Raw genomic sequence first — 18,714 nt, 5'->3', positions numbered from 1 at the left:
TTATTCAGGTGACTTGGCGATCATATCATCCACATAGATTTCAACTTTTTTATGCATATACTTTCTATTTTGACAGAAAATAAAACAATCACACTGAATTCATTTAAACTACGTGAAATGGTACTTTTGGGAGCATCGTGCTCTAGTCAATTTGGCTGAACCCAGACATGTGTATTTAGCTAATTGATAGATAATAGGGAAATTATGAAGTTATCGGTGGCGCGGTAGGATTCAATTACCTATTATTATGGCTAGCTCATTCATTCCCTCACCCCTTATGAACATGACTTGTTTCATGTTCTTTGAGGCTGAATATCAACATCTTCGTTATCATTTAATTGTTCAAGATCATCTTGTTGTTCATTGTACCGTGTCGGCTCATCATTGTCAATTTTAAATTTGAGGTTTGTAATGACATTCAAAGGCATTGCAGGAAGCAACAATATGTCTCTATATGCATTTGATCGCTAGTCACGTACGCATTTGAATTTAGGATATTGAAAACGATGTTTTTTTTTTAACAGAAAACTCAAAACATTAGGGTTTTCTACAGAAAACTCAAAAGGACCATCACCATATGGGTTCACAGATCACAGGACATCTTTTAGTTGGAAATTCAACCTTAATTCTACAACAAAATCAAACTTTTATTCGTATAACCAAAATCCCTTCTCAATGTTCTTGCTTCGGCTCCCCACGATTCCTCAGGAAGACATTGGATAGAGTAGATTCACCAACAAAAGATGCTACCAAAAGAGATAAAGCCTGCAACAAGAAACAAATTCAAGAGACGATCAACAAATGACTTGAAACTTAAGAACTAATAGACACACAGATATTATATGCATGCAGTTCAGCTAAGGACAGTCAATAGAGGATTAGAGTTGAATGTTTCAAGATGAAAATGTTGTGCTTTGGCCGGTCAGTGCAAAACCAAATTTAGATTATCTCACCAAACTATAAACCCACAGTTGAACAGTTTAAAATACAAGAAATTTAGATACCGAGAGAATTACGAGGTTCAGCAAAAATCCTGCGTACGTTCTCGGCGTGATATTACTCTTCACTATGAGAATACCTAGTACAAGATACAGTTTGAGTTAAATCGACATAACCCAAAACCCAATCCCTTGTACACTCACAGAATTTTCCCCAGAGCCTCACTCCACCTCAAGAGTTTCTCACTCTCACTCTCTGTTTTCCATCCTTTGTGTTCTCCTCCGGATGCTCACTCAATGCATAACTATTTCCCTTACATATAGTCATGCACTGACAATTATGCGAACAACCAAGACCAAGAAAATCTTAAGCTCAAACGGCAACACCCTTTCCTATACCTAGCCTATAGAGTACAACTTTTTCTCCATTTGCCATTTAATGCATAGAAAATAAAACATGCACAATTGCGTGCAAGCCAACACAAAGTCAAGACTTGCTTGCTTCCAACTTTGCTTGTGGCAGTCACCATGTCTTCTCTTGAAACAAGACTTCCATGCCACAACCGAAAGCCAAACACAAAGTGGCTGCTGCCATTTCCCTGTAGCACTCAGAAAGTTACACTATCAAAATTGTGGACAACTCATAAGTATATGAGCCAAACACAACAGGAAAACCATTCATTCAACAATATATGAAGCTAAAAGGAGTTTCTTAGAAGACGTGATTGAACCTAAGTGATTAAACCGACATTTTAAAACCAATAATTGCTTTAGTAGAATGAACGATATGATAACTCACCTCCTTCGTACCAACATGCACAGTTTGATACTGTCAGAGGCACATTAGAAGATTTAAGAACATGCAGTAGAAAGATCCGAGATTTTGGCCTTACAACTAGATTGTCAGTTACTAAAAACACTGCAGGTCCCTTCAAAAATCCATGATCACTACTTCGATTCTGATTGAAATAGGGTTTCGGATTAACAACTGTGAGTTTATATGACTCCGGTGATGAACAATTAGAACGTAGAAGGGATCTATTATTAATCAACTTGTCATCCACATAGGAAAAAGAGATCTCCTCAGTTCCTAAAATACTGTCATCCAAGCAAAAACCAGGAACAAGTTTGGGATAGAGCAGCATTTCCTTGTGGTAAATTGAGTTCATGTACCGAACATCAAAATCATGGATAGATTTGTACAACCGACCAATGCAACCGTTCAAGGAGCCCTCTTTCATGTTTTTTACTATAAACGCAAGCGGCAGAGTTAGGAAACTGAACAGTAAATCAACAAAATCTTCCCCTGCTTCTGCGTAACACAGAGTCATCTTTGATTTGCTGATGGCAAGCTTAACAGAAACCTTGCCTAGTTCATACCACTTCGTGTCACCAAATAAAATTTGAGATTCAATAGGTATTGCTTGATTGGGAATGCTACTGCTCAGTTTTGGTTCTTGTTTATGCTTTAGAAGGGTTTCAATCAAAGGTGCTTTTGATACTAAAGAGGTCATAAGCAAGTTCAAAATCTGGAAAAGAAAAACCAAGTCAGAAACAACCACAAAAAACAGCTAGCAATTTTGACACTCCTCTTCCCTTCATATACACTCTAACCGAATAGTGATAAAATCAGTAGCGTAAACATAAGTCGTAGTGAACAATTGAAGCCCCCACTGAAAGACTCTTCTCCCGGTACATGATTGGTTGATTATGGAGGAAATAACGATGGCACTTGACACCCGATTCATAACTCAAGAACTTGCATGGTCCGGAATCAAAACACGTAGTAGCGCAGCGGCCTAACATTATGAATGTACAAGTCCTTAAATATGTTACCCAAAATTTCCTCTTCCCCAATACTCTCAACACTTGCGTACAAGTTTTTCATGCAGCCAATGACCGCTGGATCTGAACGTATACGAGCAAGCTCGATAACTGTTCTCATGGGGATTATCAGGTAACTGAAGAGAGTCTCAACCAAATCATTACCAGACTCTACGAAAATAACCTCGTTACTTCCCTTGTCCACCAAGGCCTTCACGCAAATAGTAGGATTAGTAGCCATGGATTCTAAGGATAAGACCTACAACGAATGTTGGCTAAACGAAAATGGAGTCTATTTATAAAACAATAGGTTTCTTTGGCAGATGAAAAGTTTATAGGTGATTTCATTAAGTTCTCTTGATTTATTGTAGATCATTTGAATCCTGTTGGAAGACGAAGCATCAGGTGAACCAAATAAATACATTTACCATCGTAAATGTGGAATTTTGAAAAGGAAGTCGTTTGGGTAGAAATTGCAAACCCCAACGATGACTTGAAGACTTTTCAAAGCTCTGACAGCATCTCCAATAGGAGAAATTCTTCAGCACACTGAGAACAAGTCTTGGTACACAAGCGTCAACGTCCCGATACACTAACTATCTCTCTAATAAAAGTAGGATCTACAATACATACAATATTAGTACAGAGCTGAACATTATCACAAGGTTCGCCTAGATACAACTGATCTTTATCATAATAGTTCGGCAGCCTTTTACCAAACAAAACCATACAAATTCGACAGAAACAAACCGACTAAAGCCAACCAGGTCCAAACACCCTTCGCAACCAGATCTCAAAATCTCAAACCCAAATGTTACCATGTAAATAAAAATTAATCTCACAAATAGGAATACTGTGGAGTTCTTATGCAGTAACAACAAAAGCAAGCTCTTCTTTGTGTGACCAATCCTTCCTTATTGTTCTTGCTTTGGCTCCCTAAGCCCTCTAATGAAGGTATTGGTAAGAGCAGAATCACCTACAAACGAGGCCACCAAAAGAAGCAACGCCTGCAAAAAGTAACAAACTTTGAAGTTAAAAGAAATTTAAACAGATGACTAATGTTACATGTCCACAAAATGGGATGCCTTCAATTTTGAAGGTGGACATACGGATTGACTCAAGTAAGTATTCGATTACTTGTTTGGGATTATGGTGTCATTTTCCAACAATTGACTACCCTTGTTGGTTAGAGCAATCAATAACATAACATTGTGGACTGATGCAAATCAACAACCGTAACAAGGGAAGTCTACTGACAGATTAGAGATGTTGGATAAGATGACGAATCAGTCAAGGTGATCTGTGTTGCCGATTATTCATAAAGAAATCTCAGAGGGACATGAAATCTGGTAACAAAGATTCCACATAAACTAATAAAGCATAACATTAGTGGATGAACATCAAACATTATAAATGACAACTCACCTCCCTCTTGCCCACATGCACGATATGGTCCTCGATGTCGGTGAAAGGTACCTTCAATTCTTGAAGAACAGACATTTCAAGGATTAGAGATAACGGTCTTACAACTAGATTGTCAGTCACTGTGAAGGTAGCAGGTCCTTTCAGAAATCCCTGAGCACTTTCATCTCTATCTTCATGAGATTTGGGATCCACAACATTAAGTTTAACTGACTCCGCTGGAGTATTGTCAGGAATACAGGACTTATCAGTAGTTAACTTCCTGCCGACATAATAAAAGGACGTCTCCTCGATTCCTAACAGAGTTTTCTCGTATCGAAAACCAGGTGCAAGCATTGGATTAACCAACAATTCCTTGTGGAAATTTGACTTCAAGTATTGCTCATCAAAATCTTCGACACTCTTGTACAACTGACCGAGACAGCCCTTCCATGAAACATTCTGCATCTTTTCTAATATGAACCCAAGTGGGAGAGTCAAGAAACTGAAGAGTAGATTAACAAAATCCTCTTGTGCTTCTGCATAACAAACAATCTTTTTAGACTTGCTAACTACAAGCTTAAGAGAAATGTTTTTCTCTTCCTCATCGATTGTGTCGCCATGCATTTGAGAATGAATCGATATTCCTTGACTGGAATGTACATCTCCCAAACTTGGTATTTGTTCGTTTTTCAGAAGAATTTCAGTCAACGGTGTCTTTGATGCAAACGAATGCATAAGCAAATTCAAAGCCTGGAAAAAAAACATCAAGCTAGTTAGAAACCACTTATATTGTTGTTGATAAAAAAAAAAAAATATTGAAGGCACACCCCACAAGAAAGAAATACCTCCTGAACTCCCATATTGAACGTCAACTCCTCCGTAAATTTAGAATCTGTGACCCCTAGCTTCGAAAACAAACAAATGCTTAATGCACTTACTGGGGATATGACCTGTAAATCATCGGTAATTATCAGCCGGGGTTGCCCTTTCACAAAGACGCCTCCAACTTGAGTATCATCCACTGGAAGATCTGTGCCCCGACTAAAAAGACATCCACAGGAAGGACAACGGATACGTGTATAATAACTTAAGAAGCAATCATTAGCGCACAAAAGGTACTGTGTCGGATCATTGTCAATTTTCAACTTGAGGTTCTTGCACTGACAATCAGCAGCATTGCAGGGAAGTAACAACATAAGTATACATTCCATTGACCGGAACTTATTCTTATTAAATTTCACAGTACTCTGATACAAATTTCTCATACAACCTATTTCCACCGGTACTGAAGATTTACAGGCAAGCCTGACAATTCTTCCCATGGGCATTGTCAAGAAACTGAAGATAACATCAATAAAATCACCGTCGGACTCTACGAAGATAACTTTGTTATTTCCCATGTCCACCAAGGCCTTCAAGGTAATAACATTTTCGAGATCCTCATTCAACGCAGCCTTTTTTTCAGCCATGATTGAAAGAAAGCATAAAGTCGGCTTGCTATCCTGTTGTTGAACAAATTCGGTAAGCAATTGTCACAAATATTTGTTGTAGGATAATGACAACCGAAATAAAGCCTGTGTAGTCCGTGCCGATGTTAATTTATTTCCCTCCTCAAACACGAAAGAAGCTTCAAAATACAAATCAACTACTGGGAAAGAGATAAAATCTTGCGGAAAAAATAGCTTAAGCTATAGGAAACAGATTATCGAAAACCGGCAGACCGTATTTTTATCTGAAAATCTTCTAGCAGATAACAAATATGATACTAAAAGATTGAAAAAAAATAACCATCTTATTGAATTCTCTGGAAAAAAAAAAATTTAAAAAAAAAAATCATAAATCCTTCTCAGAAGATTTCCAATAATCTTTTTTAGAATTGTGACCGTTTGATAACCATGTTATTTTTGGTTTTTGGTTTCAGTTAGTGATAGAGAGGATATATTTCGGGAGAGTTGAAACAAAAATCATTTCATTTTCATTTTGAAGATTTTGTTTTCATCTATTCTTTCTTATTTCTTCCCCTCTCGCGTCACTTTCCCTATATATTTTCCTCGTGTCTCAAGCACAAAAATGGAAATCAAGACCTAAAAACCAAACCAAAGGGCCCGCAATATGACGTTGTTATTTTCTTTTTCATTTTATGTAATATGAAATTTGAAGTATCAACCTTCCTGATAAAGGGAACAATTTTGAGTAGAAAAGCTTGGATTGATCACAAGAAACGGTATAAGTACTAGTAATATAGGATCCAACATGTTAAAAAGTAAATAAGACAACAAATAAGAGGTTATTAATTACCTTAGTTCAAAAACTCCTTCAACCTCCAAAATGCAAATTCTGAATATGTAACCCACAAACATGAATGAGAGTCCTAACTCAACATCTCAAGTACACTTAACCGTACCAGGAAAAAAAAAAAAAAAAAAACATGAAACTTGAAGAACAAACCTTTCTGGGTTGAATTGGGCTGAAGTAATGGATGAAATATACGAAAGCACACAAGGAAGATCATCGATTTGGAGAGACAATATAGTGATAAAAAGTAAAGTGAGAGGAAGTAAAGTGATTGCTTTGTTTCACAACATTATCTTTTCATAACAGGAATGCTGCAGTAGATTTGAAATTATTGGTTAATTAAAAAAACAATGCTAAATAGACTCTCTTAAATTGGAATTCTTTATCTTATAAAATAAAAAATGGAATTTTCCATAGACTCCCTATTAGTTTACAACTTAACGTCAATTATTATGCCAAGTTTATAAAAATTTGCAAATAAAATATGAGATGACACATAATTTATAAATAATCCCACTTTTGAAAAAATCTCATAAACTTTGCATAAGGAGATGTTACCTAAAAGTAATAAAAATTTATATTTAAAATTTTAAAGCATTGGAATCCAACTCACTAGTTTCTTCCTAGTTAAGGATTGAGATTGTTACTTTTAAGTGAGATGTTTTAGGTTAGATTTTTGTTAACGACAAGTTTGATTGTTTAATATGTGGCATAGTGCTCATATTAAAAAAAAAGTAGTGCTCTTCACACACTCATTTTGTCACATCCCGGGCTAGCTCGACTACGCCTCACGGTTTTGCTTCTAGGAACTCACACAAGAACTTCCCAGTAGGTCATCCATCATGGGAGTGCTCTCGCGCGCTACTCGCTTAACTTCGAAATTCCCATGGAACCTGAAGCCAGTGAGCTCTCAATAGGCCTCGTGCTAGGTAGGGATGAGAATATACATATAAGAATCACTCCCCTGGACGATGTGGGATCTTACACATTTTACCTCGCACACATTTTTGCTAGATTTTATCTATTGATCTTATTTAATTTATTTGATCCGACGACCAAAAATTAAGAGGACTGTGTGAGAAGTAAAAATGGGTATGTGGATTGCACCACACAGAAAAAATATATTGACATTGCATGACAAGTGCCCTTTTTGAAAAGCTAAAGCTAAAATTAGACTTGGCAATTGTGGCGTATTTGTCGTGTTCGTGTCGTTTTCGTGATATACATGATATCTTAATGGATCATATTGTGTCAAATCCGTTAAAATGAATGATAATATAATATGACCCAAACTCGACCGGTTAAAATTAATGAGCAATATCACCCGATCCGTTCCCATTAAGAAAATATATTTGACTTTCATTAATAATCGAATGAAAAACGTCACACTAAATTATGTGTTAATATTAAAAAAAAAAAAAAAAAACAGAGATATGTCAATGACACTTTTAAAGTGAGACTCTTCGTAGATTCTTTGCCATCTCACGACGTCAATTTATGTGTTAATATTATAAAATATAAGATAGCAGACTCTTCGTAAACTCCCACTTTTGAGATATTCTCCCTAGCTTTTGACAAGGAGATGTTACCTAAGAGTGGAAGTAAGAAAATTTTATATTTTAAATTTCAAAGCATTGGAATCGCACTCACAAATTTCTTCCTAGTTAAGGATTGAGATTGATACTTTTAGGGGCGTGTTTTAAGTTAGATTTTTGTTAACCACGAGTTTGTTTGTTTATTATTTGGCATGTTACTCGTATTAAAAAAAAGTAGGGCTATTTATTCGTTGATTTCTTCAATTCATTCGTTGATTTCTTCAATTCATTCGGTTCAACTACTAAATATTAGGAAGAGTATGTAAAAGATAAAAGTAAGTGTGGATAATACCCAAAAGAAAATATACTTGACATTGAATGACTGGTGCCCTTTTTGAAAAGCTGTAGCTAAAATGATGGCCCGTAACATGCACCTCTGGACTGATGGTTTTTTTTCTTTAAAATGGTGGCCCATAACAGGTACAAAAAGGTTTGATCTTTAATTTCATGGTTTTTCCCTTTCTGAATTGTATATTATTGTGCTGTTGATCTGTTTGAACTGATTCAGTCTGAGTACTCGCTTGATATGATTTAATTTAGTCTAAGAAACTTACACATTATTATAACGTTGACACATAACGAATGTTGGCTAAACGAAAATGGAGTCTATTTATAAAACAATAGGTTTCTTTGGCAGATGAAAAGTTTAAAGGTGATTTCAATAAGTTCTCTTGATTTATTGTAGATCATTTGAATCATGTTGGAAGACGAAGCATCAGGTGAACCAAATAAATATATTTACCATCGTAAACGTCGAATTTTGAAAAGGAAGTCGTTTAAGAGGAAATTGCAAACCCCAACGATGACTTGAAGACTTTTCAAAGCTCTGACAGCATCTCCAATAGGAGAAATTCTTTAGCGAACAATTCTTGGTATACAAGCGTTAACGTCTCGATACACTAATTACCTCTCTAATAAATGTACGATCTACAATACAATATGGATGTATTTGTTGCACTGAACTATCTCGAACTTGATTAGTTTCAGGAATTAAGCTCGACTGGCTTGGACTAAACTAAGCCAAACTAATTTAGTGAACGTTTAATGCAGTATCGAACTAAGAAATAGGATAATAAAAATAATAAAAGTAATTCTTCTTTTTTCTTTTTCTATTTCTTTTTCCTGTTCTAGAACACTCCTAAAACCTCTCTTCCCTCTGCTTTTTTTATTTTCCGTCCAAACTACATACATTCCAATCATAGCTTTTCCTTCATTTCAATTGATAAAGCTCTCCGTCCAAATTTCACTACTTGCAACCACATCTTTCTCATCCATTTGAATCAATAAAGCTCCCAAAACACAAACAATAAAAATTTCAACTTCAATTTCAATCGAAATCGCAGCTACGTTCCTTGTATATCCAACAACGACACTCTGATTCCGGTCCTGACTTGAGTCTAGGTCGTGAACCAAGACTGACTAGTAAAAAATCTCACCTTCTCGAGGTTGGGTCGTGCAGATCGTCGTCGGCCCGGGCGAGCTTGAAGGTAAATCGATTGCAGCCAGAATAGGATCTTCCTCTAAGGTTTTCACCACAGTCGGAGCTCCCTGCAGCTGCAATTTGGTTTTTGTTTTGCAGCTGCTGTGGCTTACGATCGAGTTGGCCATCTTTGCAAATTGAGGAGCCGAAGATGACGAGGACGTGATATGAGTTGTCAGTCAGAGATGAAGGACGCGAGAGAGAAGACGAGGATGCGAGAGATGTGGTCTTAGCAATCCCAGGACTAGCTAAGACCATTTAGAGAGGTCGGTAGTCGGAGCGAGTGAGAACTAAGCCCATTAAAACTAGTCCCTTCCAATAACAAACATGGGACTTCACTAGCTTTTAATCCAATCCAGTCCAGTGAGACTTAACAAAGTCAAACAAACGCACCCTATGGGGGCGTTTGTTGCGCCGGACTATCTCGGACTGGATTAGCTTCAAGGACTAAGCTGGACTGGCTTAGACTAGACTAAATTGGACTAACTTAGTGAAGCGTTTGGTGCAGTATTGGACTAAGAAGCTGGATAATAACAAATTCTAATATTATATTATTTAATATATAAATTATTAATATTTTATTATGATCTTATCTTTTTCTTCATCTTTTCCTACCATTTCCGTCCCACTCTTTTCCTCTTCTCTCATCGTCCCACCCTCTCCCTCTTTTTTCCTCTTAGACCTCTCAATTCATGTCTCTTTCTCATTCCTGGTCAAACTCCTTATTGATTCCAATCTCTATTTCTCTGTCCTCCCTCCCTCTCTAGCAATGCGTTGTTCGAATGGAACCTCACGGCTCCAATTTTCCCGACGAGTTGCAGGTTTCCCGATGTGTTTTCCGGCCAACCCTCGTTAAATTGGATGAAGTTAGCACCGCCAAAAAATTCATCACCATCCCTAGATCGAGATCTTAGCTTTGAATGCTCGAATATGTCATGGATTTGAAGAAGCCCAAACAGGCCGAGACTTCCAGGCCATTTTCCGGCCACATTCGACCACATTTTGGCCTCAATTCAGGTAAAATTGTAATCTTGTCACTCCCAGCTTCAATTTGGTATATTTTATATGAAAGTTGGTTGTGAAATGGATATGAAAGAGAGTCGGAAAGTTAATGATTGGTCTAGGTGACCGGAGATGATGAGGAGTCTGTCGGGAGTGGTCGTTGAGCATGACGAGGACGAGAAAGAGAGGATAGTCTTAGCTAGTCCCATGATTATTGGGGAGTCTCGCTCAGACCTCTTAGTGAAGGGTTTTGTCCATGCTAGTCCCCTTTAGTCTCATTAATGTTAGTCCCAGCATGGAACAAACACATTATTGGACTAATAGCTAGTCCAGTCCAGTCCAGTCCAACTTAGTGAGGGCAAACAAACGCCCCCTATAAAGACAGAGCTGAACAATATCACAAGGTTTGGCTAGATACAACCGATTTTTATCCTAATAGTTCGGCAGCCTTTTACCAAACCAAACCATACAAATTCGACAGAAACTAACCGAAACTGGCTAAAGCCAACCAGGTCCAAACACTTCGCAACCAGATCTCAAAATTTTTACTTTATCGCAAACCCAAATGTTACCATGTAAATAAAAATTAATCTCACAAATAGGAATACTGTGGAGTTTTTATGCAATAACAACAAAAGCAAGCTCTTCTTTGTGTGACCAATCCTTCCTTATTGTTCTTGCTTTGGCTCCCTAAGCTCTCAATGAAGGTATTGGTAAGAGCAGAATCACCAACAAACGAGGCCACTAAAAGAAGCAACGCCTGCAAAAAGTAACAAACTTTGAAGTTAAAAGAAATTTAAACAGATGACTAATGTTACATGTCCACAACATGGGACCCTTCAACTTTGAAGGTGGACATACGGATTGACTCAAGTAATTATTCGATTACTTGTTTGGGTTTATGGTATCATTTTCCAACAATTGACTACCCTTGTTGGTTAGAGCAGCAATCAATAACATAACATTGTGGACTGATGCAAATCAACAACCGTAACAAGGGAAGTCTACTGACAGATTAGAGATGTTGGATAAGATGACGAATCAGTCAAGGTGATATGTGTTGCCTACGATTCATAAGGAAATCTCAGAGGGACATGAAATCTGGTAAACAAAGATTCAACGTAAACTAATAGAGCATAACATTAGTGGATGAACATCAAACATTATAAATGACAACTCACCTCCCTCTTGCCCACATGCACAATATGGTTCTCGATGTCGGTGAAAGGTACCTTCAATTCTTGAAGAACAGACATTTCAAGGATTAGAGATAACGGTCTTACAACTAGATTGTCAGTCACTGTGAAGGTAGCAGGTCCTTTCAGAAATCCCTGAGCACTTTTATCTCTATCTTCATGAGATTTGGGATAAAAAACATTAAGTTTAACTGACTCCGCTGAAGCATAATCAGGAATACAGGACTTATCAGTAGTTAACTTAGACTTAACATAATAAAACGAAGCCTCCTTGATTCCTAACAGAGGGTTCTCATATCGAAAACCAGGTGCAAGCTTTGGATTGACCAACAATTCCTTGTGGAAATTTGACTTCAAGTACTGCTGATCAAGATCTTCGACACTCTTGTACAACTGATCGAGACAGCCTTTCCATGAAACATTCCGCATCTTTTCTAATATGAACCCAAGTGGGAGAGTCAAGAAACTGCAGAGTAGATTAACAAAATCCTCTTGTGCCTCTGCATAACAAACAATCTTCTTAGACTTGCTAACTACAAGCTTAAGACAAATGTTTTTCTCTTCCTCATTGATTGTGTCCCCATGCATTTGAGAATCAATCGATATTCCTTGACTGGAATGTACGTCTCCCAAACTTGGTATTGGTTCATTTTTCAGAAGAATTTCAGTCAACGGTGTCTTTGATACAAACGAATGCATAAGCAAATTCAAAGCCTGGAAAAAAAAGAAGACATCAATCTAGTTAGAAACCGCTTCTGTTGTTGTCGATGAAAAAAAAAATTTTGAAGGCGCACCCCACAGGAAAGAAGAAATACCTCCTGAACTCCCATATTGAAAGTCAACTCCTCCGTAGTTTTAAAATCTGTGACCCCTAGCTTCGAAAACAAACAAATGTTTGCTGCACCTACTGGGGAAATGACCTGTAAATCATCGGTAATTATCAGCCTGGGTCGCCCTTTCACAAAGACGCCTCCAAGTTGAGTATTATCCACTGGAATCTCAAAACAAAAGGAATAACCACAGGAAGGACAGCTGCCACTTTTATAATAGCTTAAAAAGCATCTAACACACCGAAAGTACCGTGTTGGCCTATCATTGTCAATTTTCAACTTGAGGTTCTTGCATTCAAGATCCGCAGAATTGCAGGGAAGTGACAACATATCTCTACAAGCATTTGATCGGAAGTTATGCACATCAAATTTCTCAACACTTTGAATCAAATTTCTCATACAACCTATTTTCACTGGTACTGAATCTTCAGCAAGCCTGACAATTCTTCCCATGGGCATTGTCAAGAAACTGAAGAGAACATCAATAAAATCGTCGGACTCTACGAAGATAACTTTGTTGCTTCCCCGGTCCACCAAGGCCTTCAAAGTAATAACATTTTTGAGATCCTCATTCAACACAGGCTTTTTTTCAGCCATGATTGAAAGAAAGTATGAAGTCGGATTGCTATCCTGTTGTTGAACAAATTCAGTAAGCAATTGTCATTTGTCACAAATATTTGTTGTAGGATAATGACAACCGAAATAAAGCCTGTCTAGTCCATGCTGGTGGAGAGTTGAAATGAAAATCGTTTCATTTTCACTTTGAAGATTTTGTTTTCATTTTTTCTTCCTTATTTCTAACCCTCTCGCGTCACTTTCCCTATATATTTTCCTCGTGTCTCAAGCACAAAAATGAAAATCAAGACCTAAAAACCAAACCAAAGGGCCCGCAACATGACGTTATTTTCTTTTTCTTTTTCATTTTATGTAATATAAACTTTTAAGTGTCAACCTTCCTGATAAAGGGAACCATTTTGCGTAGAAAAGCTTGGATTGATCACAAGAAATGGTATACGTAGTACTAATATAGGATCCAACATGTTAAAAAGTAAATAAGACAACAAATAAGAGGTTCTTAATTACCTTGGTTCAAAAACTCCTTCAACCTTCCAACATGCAAAATCTGAATATGTTACCCACAAACATTAATGAGAATCCTAACTCAACATCTCAAATACACTTAACCGTACCAGGAAATTAAAAAAAAAACATGAAACTTGAAGAACAAGCCTTTCTGGGTTGAATTGGCTAGCCGAAGTAATGGATGAAATATACGAAAGCACACAAGGAAGATCATCGAGTTTGGAGAGACAAAATAGTGCTAAAAAGTCAAGTGAGAGGAAATGCTTCGTTTTTTTTTTTGGAAACTTAAAGTGATTGCTTTGTTTCACAATATTATCTTTCATAACAGGAATGCTACAGTAGATTTGACATTATTGGTTAATTAAAAACCAAGTGCTAAATAGACTCTCTCAAATTAAAATTCTGCACCCTATAGAAAAAAAAATAATAAAGGGACTCTTCATAAACTCTATCAGTTCACAGCTTAACGTCAATTATCATGCCAAGTTTATAAAAATTTGCAAATAAAATATAAGATGACACAAAATTTGTAAATAGTCATACTTTTGAAAAAATCTCATTAACTTTCCATAAGGAGATGTTACCTAAAAGTAATAAAATTTTATATTTAAAATTTCAAAGCGTTGGAATCCAACTCCCTAGTTTCTTCATAGTTAAGGATTGAGATTGATACTTTTAAGTGGGATGTTTTAGATTAGATTTTTGTTAATGACGAGTTTGATTGTTTAATATGTGGCATAGCACTCGTATTAAAAAAAAGTAGTGCTTTTCACACACTCATTTTTACTTTGCACACATTTTTGTTAGTTTTTATCTATTGATCTTATTTAATTTATTTTATTCGACGACCTAAAATTAAGAGAAGTGCGTGAGAAGTAAAAATGGATATGTGGATTGCACCACACAGAAAAAATATATTGACATTGCATAACAAGTGCCCTTTTTGAAAAGCTAAGGCTAAAATTAGACTTGGCAATCGTGTTGTATTTGTCATATTCGTGTTGTTTTTGTGACATACATGATATCTTAATGGATCGTGTTGTGTCAATGAATTGATAATATGATACGACCCAAACTCAACCCGTCCATTCCCATTAAGAAAATATATTTGATTTCCATTAATAATCGAATGAAAAGCATCTTACTTGTCACATCTCCGGCCGGGACGGATCACTTCTCGGGCCCGCTCCACTACCGTAGCACGATATTGTCCGCTTTGGGCTTACCATTCCCTCACGGTTTTGTTTTTGGGAAGTCACGAGCAACTTCCCAGTGGATCACCCATCATGGGATTGCTCTAGCCCCCTTCTCGCTTAACTTCGGAGTTCCTACGGAACCCGAAGCCAGTGAGCTCCCAAAAGGCCTCGTGCTAGGTAGGGATGAGAATATACATTTAAGGATCACTCCCCTGGGCGATGTGAGATGTCACAATACTAAATTAGTATCTACACAACACATTAACATATTGTTTAATTAAAAAAAAGGAGAAATATCAAGGAGACTTTTGAAGTGAGATCGACATCAATTTATGTGTTAATATTATAAAATATAAGATAGCAGACTCTTCATAGACTCCCACTTTTGAGATATTCTCCCTAGCTTTTGACAAGGAGATGTTACTTAAGAATGGAAGTAAGAAACTTTTATATTTAAAATTTCAAAGTGTTGGAATCCCACTCACAATTTTCTTCCTAGTTAAGGATTGAGATTGATACTTTTAGGGAGATGTTTTAAGTTAGATTTTTGTTAACGCAAGTTTGATTGTTTATTATGTGGCGTAGCACTCGTATTAAAAAAAAAGTAGGTCTATTTAAACACTTCTTTTTATGTCTAGTACACTATTGTTAACTTTTATCTGTTGATTTCTTCAATTTATTCAATTGAATTGCTAAAAATTAAGAAGAGTATGGGAAAAATAGAAATAACTGTTGATATTTGATAATACCCCAAAAAAAGTATATGCAGACATTGAATGACTAGTGCCCTTTTTAAAAAGCTATAGCTAAAATGGTGGCCCATAACATGCACCTCTAGACTCATGGGTTTTTTTTTCTTTAAAATGGTGGCCCATAACAGACACAAAAAGGTTAGATTTTTAAATTCATGTTTTTCCCTTTTTAAAATGTATATTCTTGTACTGTTGATCTGTTTGGACTGATTCAGACTGAGTATTTTGCTTGATATGATTTAATTTAGTCTGAGAAACTACACATATTATTATAGCGTTGACACAGAACGCCGCGATAATTGTGTACTCGTGTTTTTAAAGTTGTTATAGCCATTACCTCAACAGAAAATAACCCAAACAACAGAAACAGGGGAAATTAAAAGAAAAAACCCAAAACCAAGGAACAAAGTCCAAAGTTTAAATTTAACAACAAATGCATCCTCGATCCCTAACGATGGTAAGGGATGATGCTTAATTATAGCAGAGTCGCCATGAAAGAAGCTACCTAAAAGTGGAAGTTTCAACTTTCATATAAGTTTTTCAAGCAACCAATTCCCAATGGAAAAGAATGACGATTGGAAAGCCTGATAATTGTCCCCACTGGAATTGTCAAGAAACTGAAGAGAACATCAACAAAATCATTACAGCTTGTATGTAAATAACTTTGTTCATCACATTGTTCACCAAGGCCTTCAAGCTTATAGTGTTCGAAGATGTATTAGCCATGGATTGTCGCAGAGAACAATTTCGGCTTTGACTTTGCCTTTTGTTTGAGCCGCAGGACGTATATTTGTTGCAAAGTGAACGGTTCCGATTAGGGCCCATGGGGTAAGTTGTTTACCTGGTTAAACAAGGAAAGAGCTTCAAAATACAAATTATCAACTACAAGAAAAGAAGTACATAAAACTTTGGGACTCTAGCAATGAACAACTCAAACAATAAAAAATGTATTACAAAGACACTAACCAATGTACTTTCAAGTTCATCTTAAAGTTGTCATTTTAACCAAGCTACTACTCAAGGTGTCATTTTAAAGTTATCTCAAAAGTATAGCCTCTAGTCAATTTTGAATTCCCTGCATCAAAATTTTGTAGAGCATTCCTACGAAATTTAGCTGAAGTTCCTCATCCGCAAGCGGTGAATTGCCTTGGTAGTTAGGGTTTTCCTCTTCAACCCACTACGGCGCCGGTTCCCCTTCTCTTTAGTGTAGATTATTGTAGAATATCACTTGTGTTAAAGTTTCTCGTCCAAACAAGAAAACTTTGGTACTAAGTTATGTACTCCACAGCAATGAAAATTAAATGCTATCAATCGTTACAATTATATCGCATTTGGCTTCTCAACAAAATCACATTTGCCTTCATTTGGAATTTAGATGATTTTAAGCGCAGATAATAACAGAAATAGCAAGGAAACTCATCTATTATCACAAACGAACAAGTTTTTCAAAAACACAATGTAAAAATGATATCATCCATATGAGAACCAGGTCAGTGAGCACTTGTCACAAATAGATTATCTGAAACTGGCAAACCCTAATTTTATCCGAAAAATCTTGCGAATAGTTCGGAGAGAGTTAAGTGTTAAAATGTAAAGTGATCGCTTTGTTTCACAACATTTTCTTTCCACTATTGAGTTTGACATTATTGTTTAATTAAAAAAAATAAAGTAAAATTAGGGAGGCCTCACCAATTTTTCTTTCCACCAGAATAGATGTTACTTGAAAGCAGAGAAATTTTTTAGTATGCCGAAAATATGGTTTAATACACCAAGTGTTATAGTTAAAAATTTTTGTTTAAGGCTCCAACCACTTGTTATGATATTTTGTGTACTAAATCGTGTTTTCAATACACTAAAAAATCTCTTCTAAAGCAGAAGTAATACAATTTTATATTAAATTTCAAAGCGTTGGAATCCAGCTCACTAATTTCTTCCTAGTTAAGGAATAAGATTGATACTTTTAGGCAGGATGTTTTAGGTGACAAAGCACTCGTGTTAATAAAAATGGTAAATTACAAAAAAACTATCTCAGTTATGGGTTGAACCACAATCTCATACCTCGTGTTTTAAACATTGTAAAGTGATACATGAACTTATGAATTCGTTGCAATGTCAGACATCTGTTAACTTTTCTATCAATTTGGCTGTTAAATGATAACGTGACCAGAGCAGGGCCCTCTCCTTTGCCAATTAGAATAAAAAATTAATTAATTAATAATAAATTATTACTTTTTTTATTTAACAATTAAACTTAATTTAAAAAAAAAAACTCTTAATTTAAAAGTTTGTATGATTTTATTTACTTTTGGGGATGATTTTGATGAAATGAAATCTGGGTGTGCAGGCTTTGTTGTTGGTGAGAACTCTCCGGCAGAAAGAATTCATAATTTATTTATAATTAATTAATTTTTTATTCCAGTTGGCAAAGGAGTGGGCCTTACTCCTGCCACGTCATCATTTAACAATTAAATTGACAAAAAAGTTAACGGAAGTCTGACATTGCAACGAATTCATAAGTTGAGATATGACATTGCAATGCTTAGAATACGAGGTATAAGATTGTGGTTTGATCCATAATTAAGGTAATTTTATGTAATTTAGCCTAAAAATATATATTGACATTCAATGACTGGTGCCCTTTTTGAAAAGCTGAAGCTAAAATGGACCAAAATGGTGACCCGTAACAGGCACAAAAAGGTTTGATCTTTAATTTCATGTTTTTTTTTTTCTTATTTGCCCTTGTTCTGTTGATGTGTTTGTACAGATTCAATCTGAGTATTCTGCTCGATATGTTAATATACATTCATCAAATTTAGTCTGGAAAACTTACACTTAACTTATATCATTATATTGTCGACACAGAACATCACAACAACAATGTATCCGTGCTATTATATTTAGGAGTTGAAATCTGAGGGATGAGGGAAGGGAAATAAGCACAATAGGTGGGGTGTGTGTGGGTGTGGAGGCGGTGGTAGCTGTCAGAGAAGGAGATGGGGTGGGTGTGAAAGAAAGTGGTGGAGGAAGATGGAAAAGATGAAGTCCTTAATCTCTATTTTGTTCAATGCCATGCGAGGTACAGGAATTGTCAAGGATGATGCAAGGAGACCATATTTTGT

The 18,714-nt window shown here is 36.2% G+C and overlaps 3 protein-coding genes across 7 annotated transcripts; all 3 read right to left on the bottom strand.

Moving 5' to 3' along the window:
- Positions 1-443: 443 nt before the first annotated feature.
- LOC125470257 lies at positions 444-2,595 on the bottom strand. Of its 3 annotated transcripts, none has more exons than XR_007252534.1 (3): positions 1,738-2,595; positions 1,005-1,537; positions 444-765 (listed from the first exon to the last, which is right to left on the bottom strand). XR_007252534.1 is itself a non-coding variant. In XM_048569075.1 (2 exons), exons 1-2 carry the CDS (start codon positions 2,450-2,452, stop codon positions 1,338-1,340), a joined length of 915 nt encoding a protein of 304 aa, XP_048425032.1. In that variant the 5' UTR covers positions 2,453-2,595; the 3' UTR covers positions 444-1,337. The 3 variants fall into 3 exon arrangements, 1 of the variants encoding a protein (XP_048425032.1); XR_007252535.1 differs by having other exon boundaries at positions 1,017-1,537; XM_048569075.1 differs by having other exon boundaries at positions 444-1,537.
- A 573-nt stretch (positions 2,596-3,168) lies between these two features.
- Positions 3,169-6,747, bottom strand: LOC103963283. 3 transcript variants are annotated; one of them, XM_009376080.3, is made up of 5 exons: positions 6,615-6,747; positions 6,465-6,503; positions 5,012-5,668; positions 4,188-4,916; positions 3,169-3,769 (listed from the first exon to the last, which is right to left on the bottom strand). In XM_009376080.3, exons 3-5 carry the CDS (start codon positions 5,633-5,635, stop codon positions 3,677-3,679), a joined length of 1,446 nt encoding a protein of 481 aa, XP_009374355.2. In that variant the 5' UTR covers positions 5,636-5,668; positions 6,465-6,503; positions 6,615-6,747; the 3' UTR covers positions 3,169-3,676. The 3 variants fall into 3 exon arrangements, with proteins under 3 accessions (XP_009374355.2, XP_048425030.1, XP_048425031.1); XM_048569073.1 differs by having other exon boundaries at positions 5,012-6,503; XM_048569074.1 differs by having other exon boundaries at positions 5,105-6,503.
- A 4,325-nt stretch (positions 6,748-11,072) lies between these two features.
- On the bottom strand, positions 11,073-13,384 carry LOC103963245. Its single transcript, XM_009376037.3, has 3 exons — positions 12,550-13,384; positions 11,720-12,448; positions 11,073-11,298 (listed from the first exon to the last, which is right to left on the bottom strand). The coding sequence occupies exons 1-3, from the start codon at positions 13,159-13,161 to the stop codon at positions 11,131-11,133; spliced, it is 1,509 nt and encodes a 502-aa protein (XP_009374312.2). The 5' UTR covers positions 13,162-13,384; the 3' UTR covers positions 11,073-11,130.
- Between the last annotated feature and the right edge of the window lie 5,330 nt (positions 13,385-18,714).

Source organism: the organism of the source record quoted next, unplaced genomic scaffold (assembly GCF_019419815.1).
Source record: "Pyrus x bretschneideri cultivar Hongxiangsu unplaced genomic scaffold, Pyrus_bretschneideri_v1 Contig5, whole genome shotgun sequence".
Classification (NCBI taxonomy): domain Eukaryota; kingdom Viridiplantae; phylum Streptophyta; class Magnoliopsida; order Rosales; family Rosaceae; genus Pyrus; species Pyrus x bretschneideri.
This window is presented reverse-complemented; position numbering and strand designations above follow the sequence as displayed.

Coding starts and splice junctions, on each gene's coding strand:
- LOC125470257 (XM_048569075.1), bottom strand. CDS start 2,452: ATGACCTCTTTAGTATCAAAAGCACCTTTGATTGAAACCCTTCTAAAG. Junction 1,538..1,737: donor TGCATGTTGGTACGAAGGAG/GTGAGTTATCAT, acceptor TGAGTGCTACAG/GGAAATGGCAGCAGCCACTT.
- LOC103963283 (XM_048569073.1), bottom strand. CDS start 5,635: ATGGCTGAAAAAAAGGCTGCGTTGAATGAGGATCTCGAAAATGTTATT. Junction 4,917..5,011: donor TCAATATGGGAGTTCAGGAG/GTATTTCTTTCT, acceptor TTTTTTTTCCAG/GCTTTGAATTTGCTTATGCA. Junction 3,770..4,187: donor TGCATGTGGGCAAGAGGGAG/GTGAGTTGTCAT, acceptor TACTTTTTGCAG/GCGTTGCTTCTTTTGGTGGC.
- LOC103963245 (XM_009376037.3), bottom strand. CDS start 13,161: ATGGCTGAAAAAAAGCCTGTGTTGAATGAGGATCTCAAAAATGTTATT. Junction 12,449..12,549: donor TCAATATGGGAGTTCAGGAG/GTATTTCTTCTT, acceptor TTTTTTTTCCAG/GCTTTGAATTTGCTTATGCA. Junction 11,299..11,719: donor TGCATGTGGGCAAGAGGGAG/GTGAGTTGTCAT, acceptor TACTTTTTGCAG/GCGTTGCTTCTTTTAGTGGC.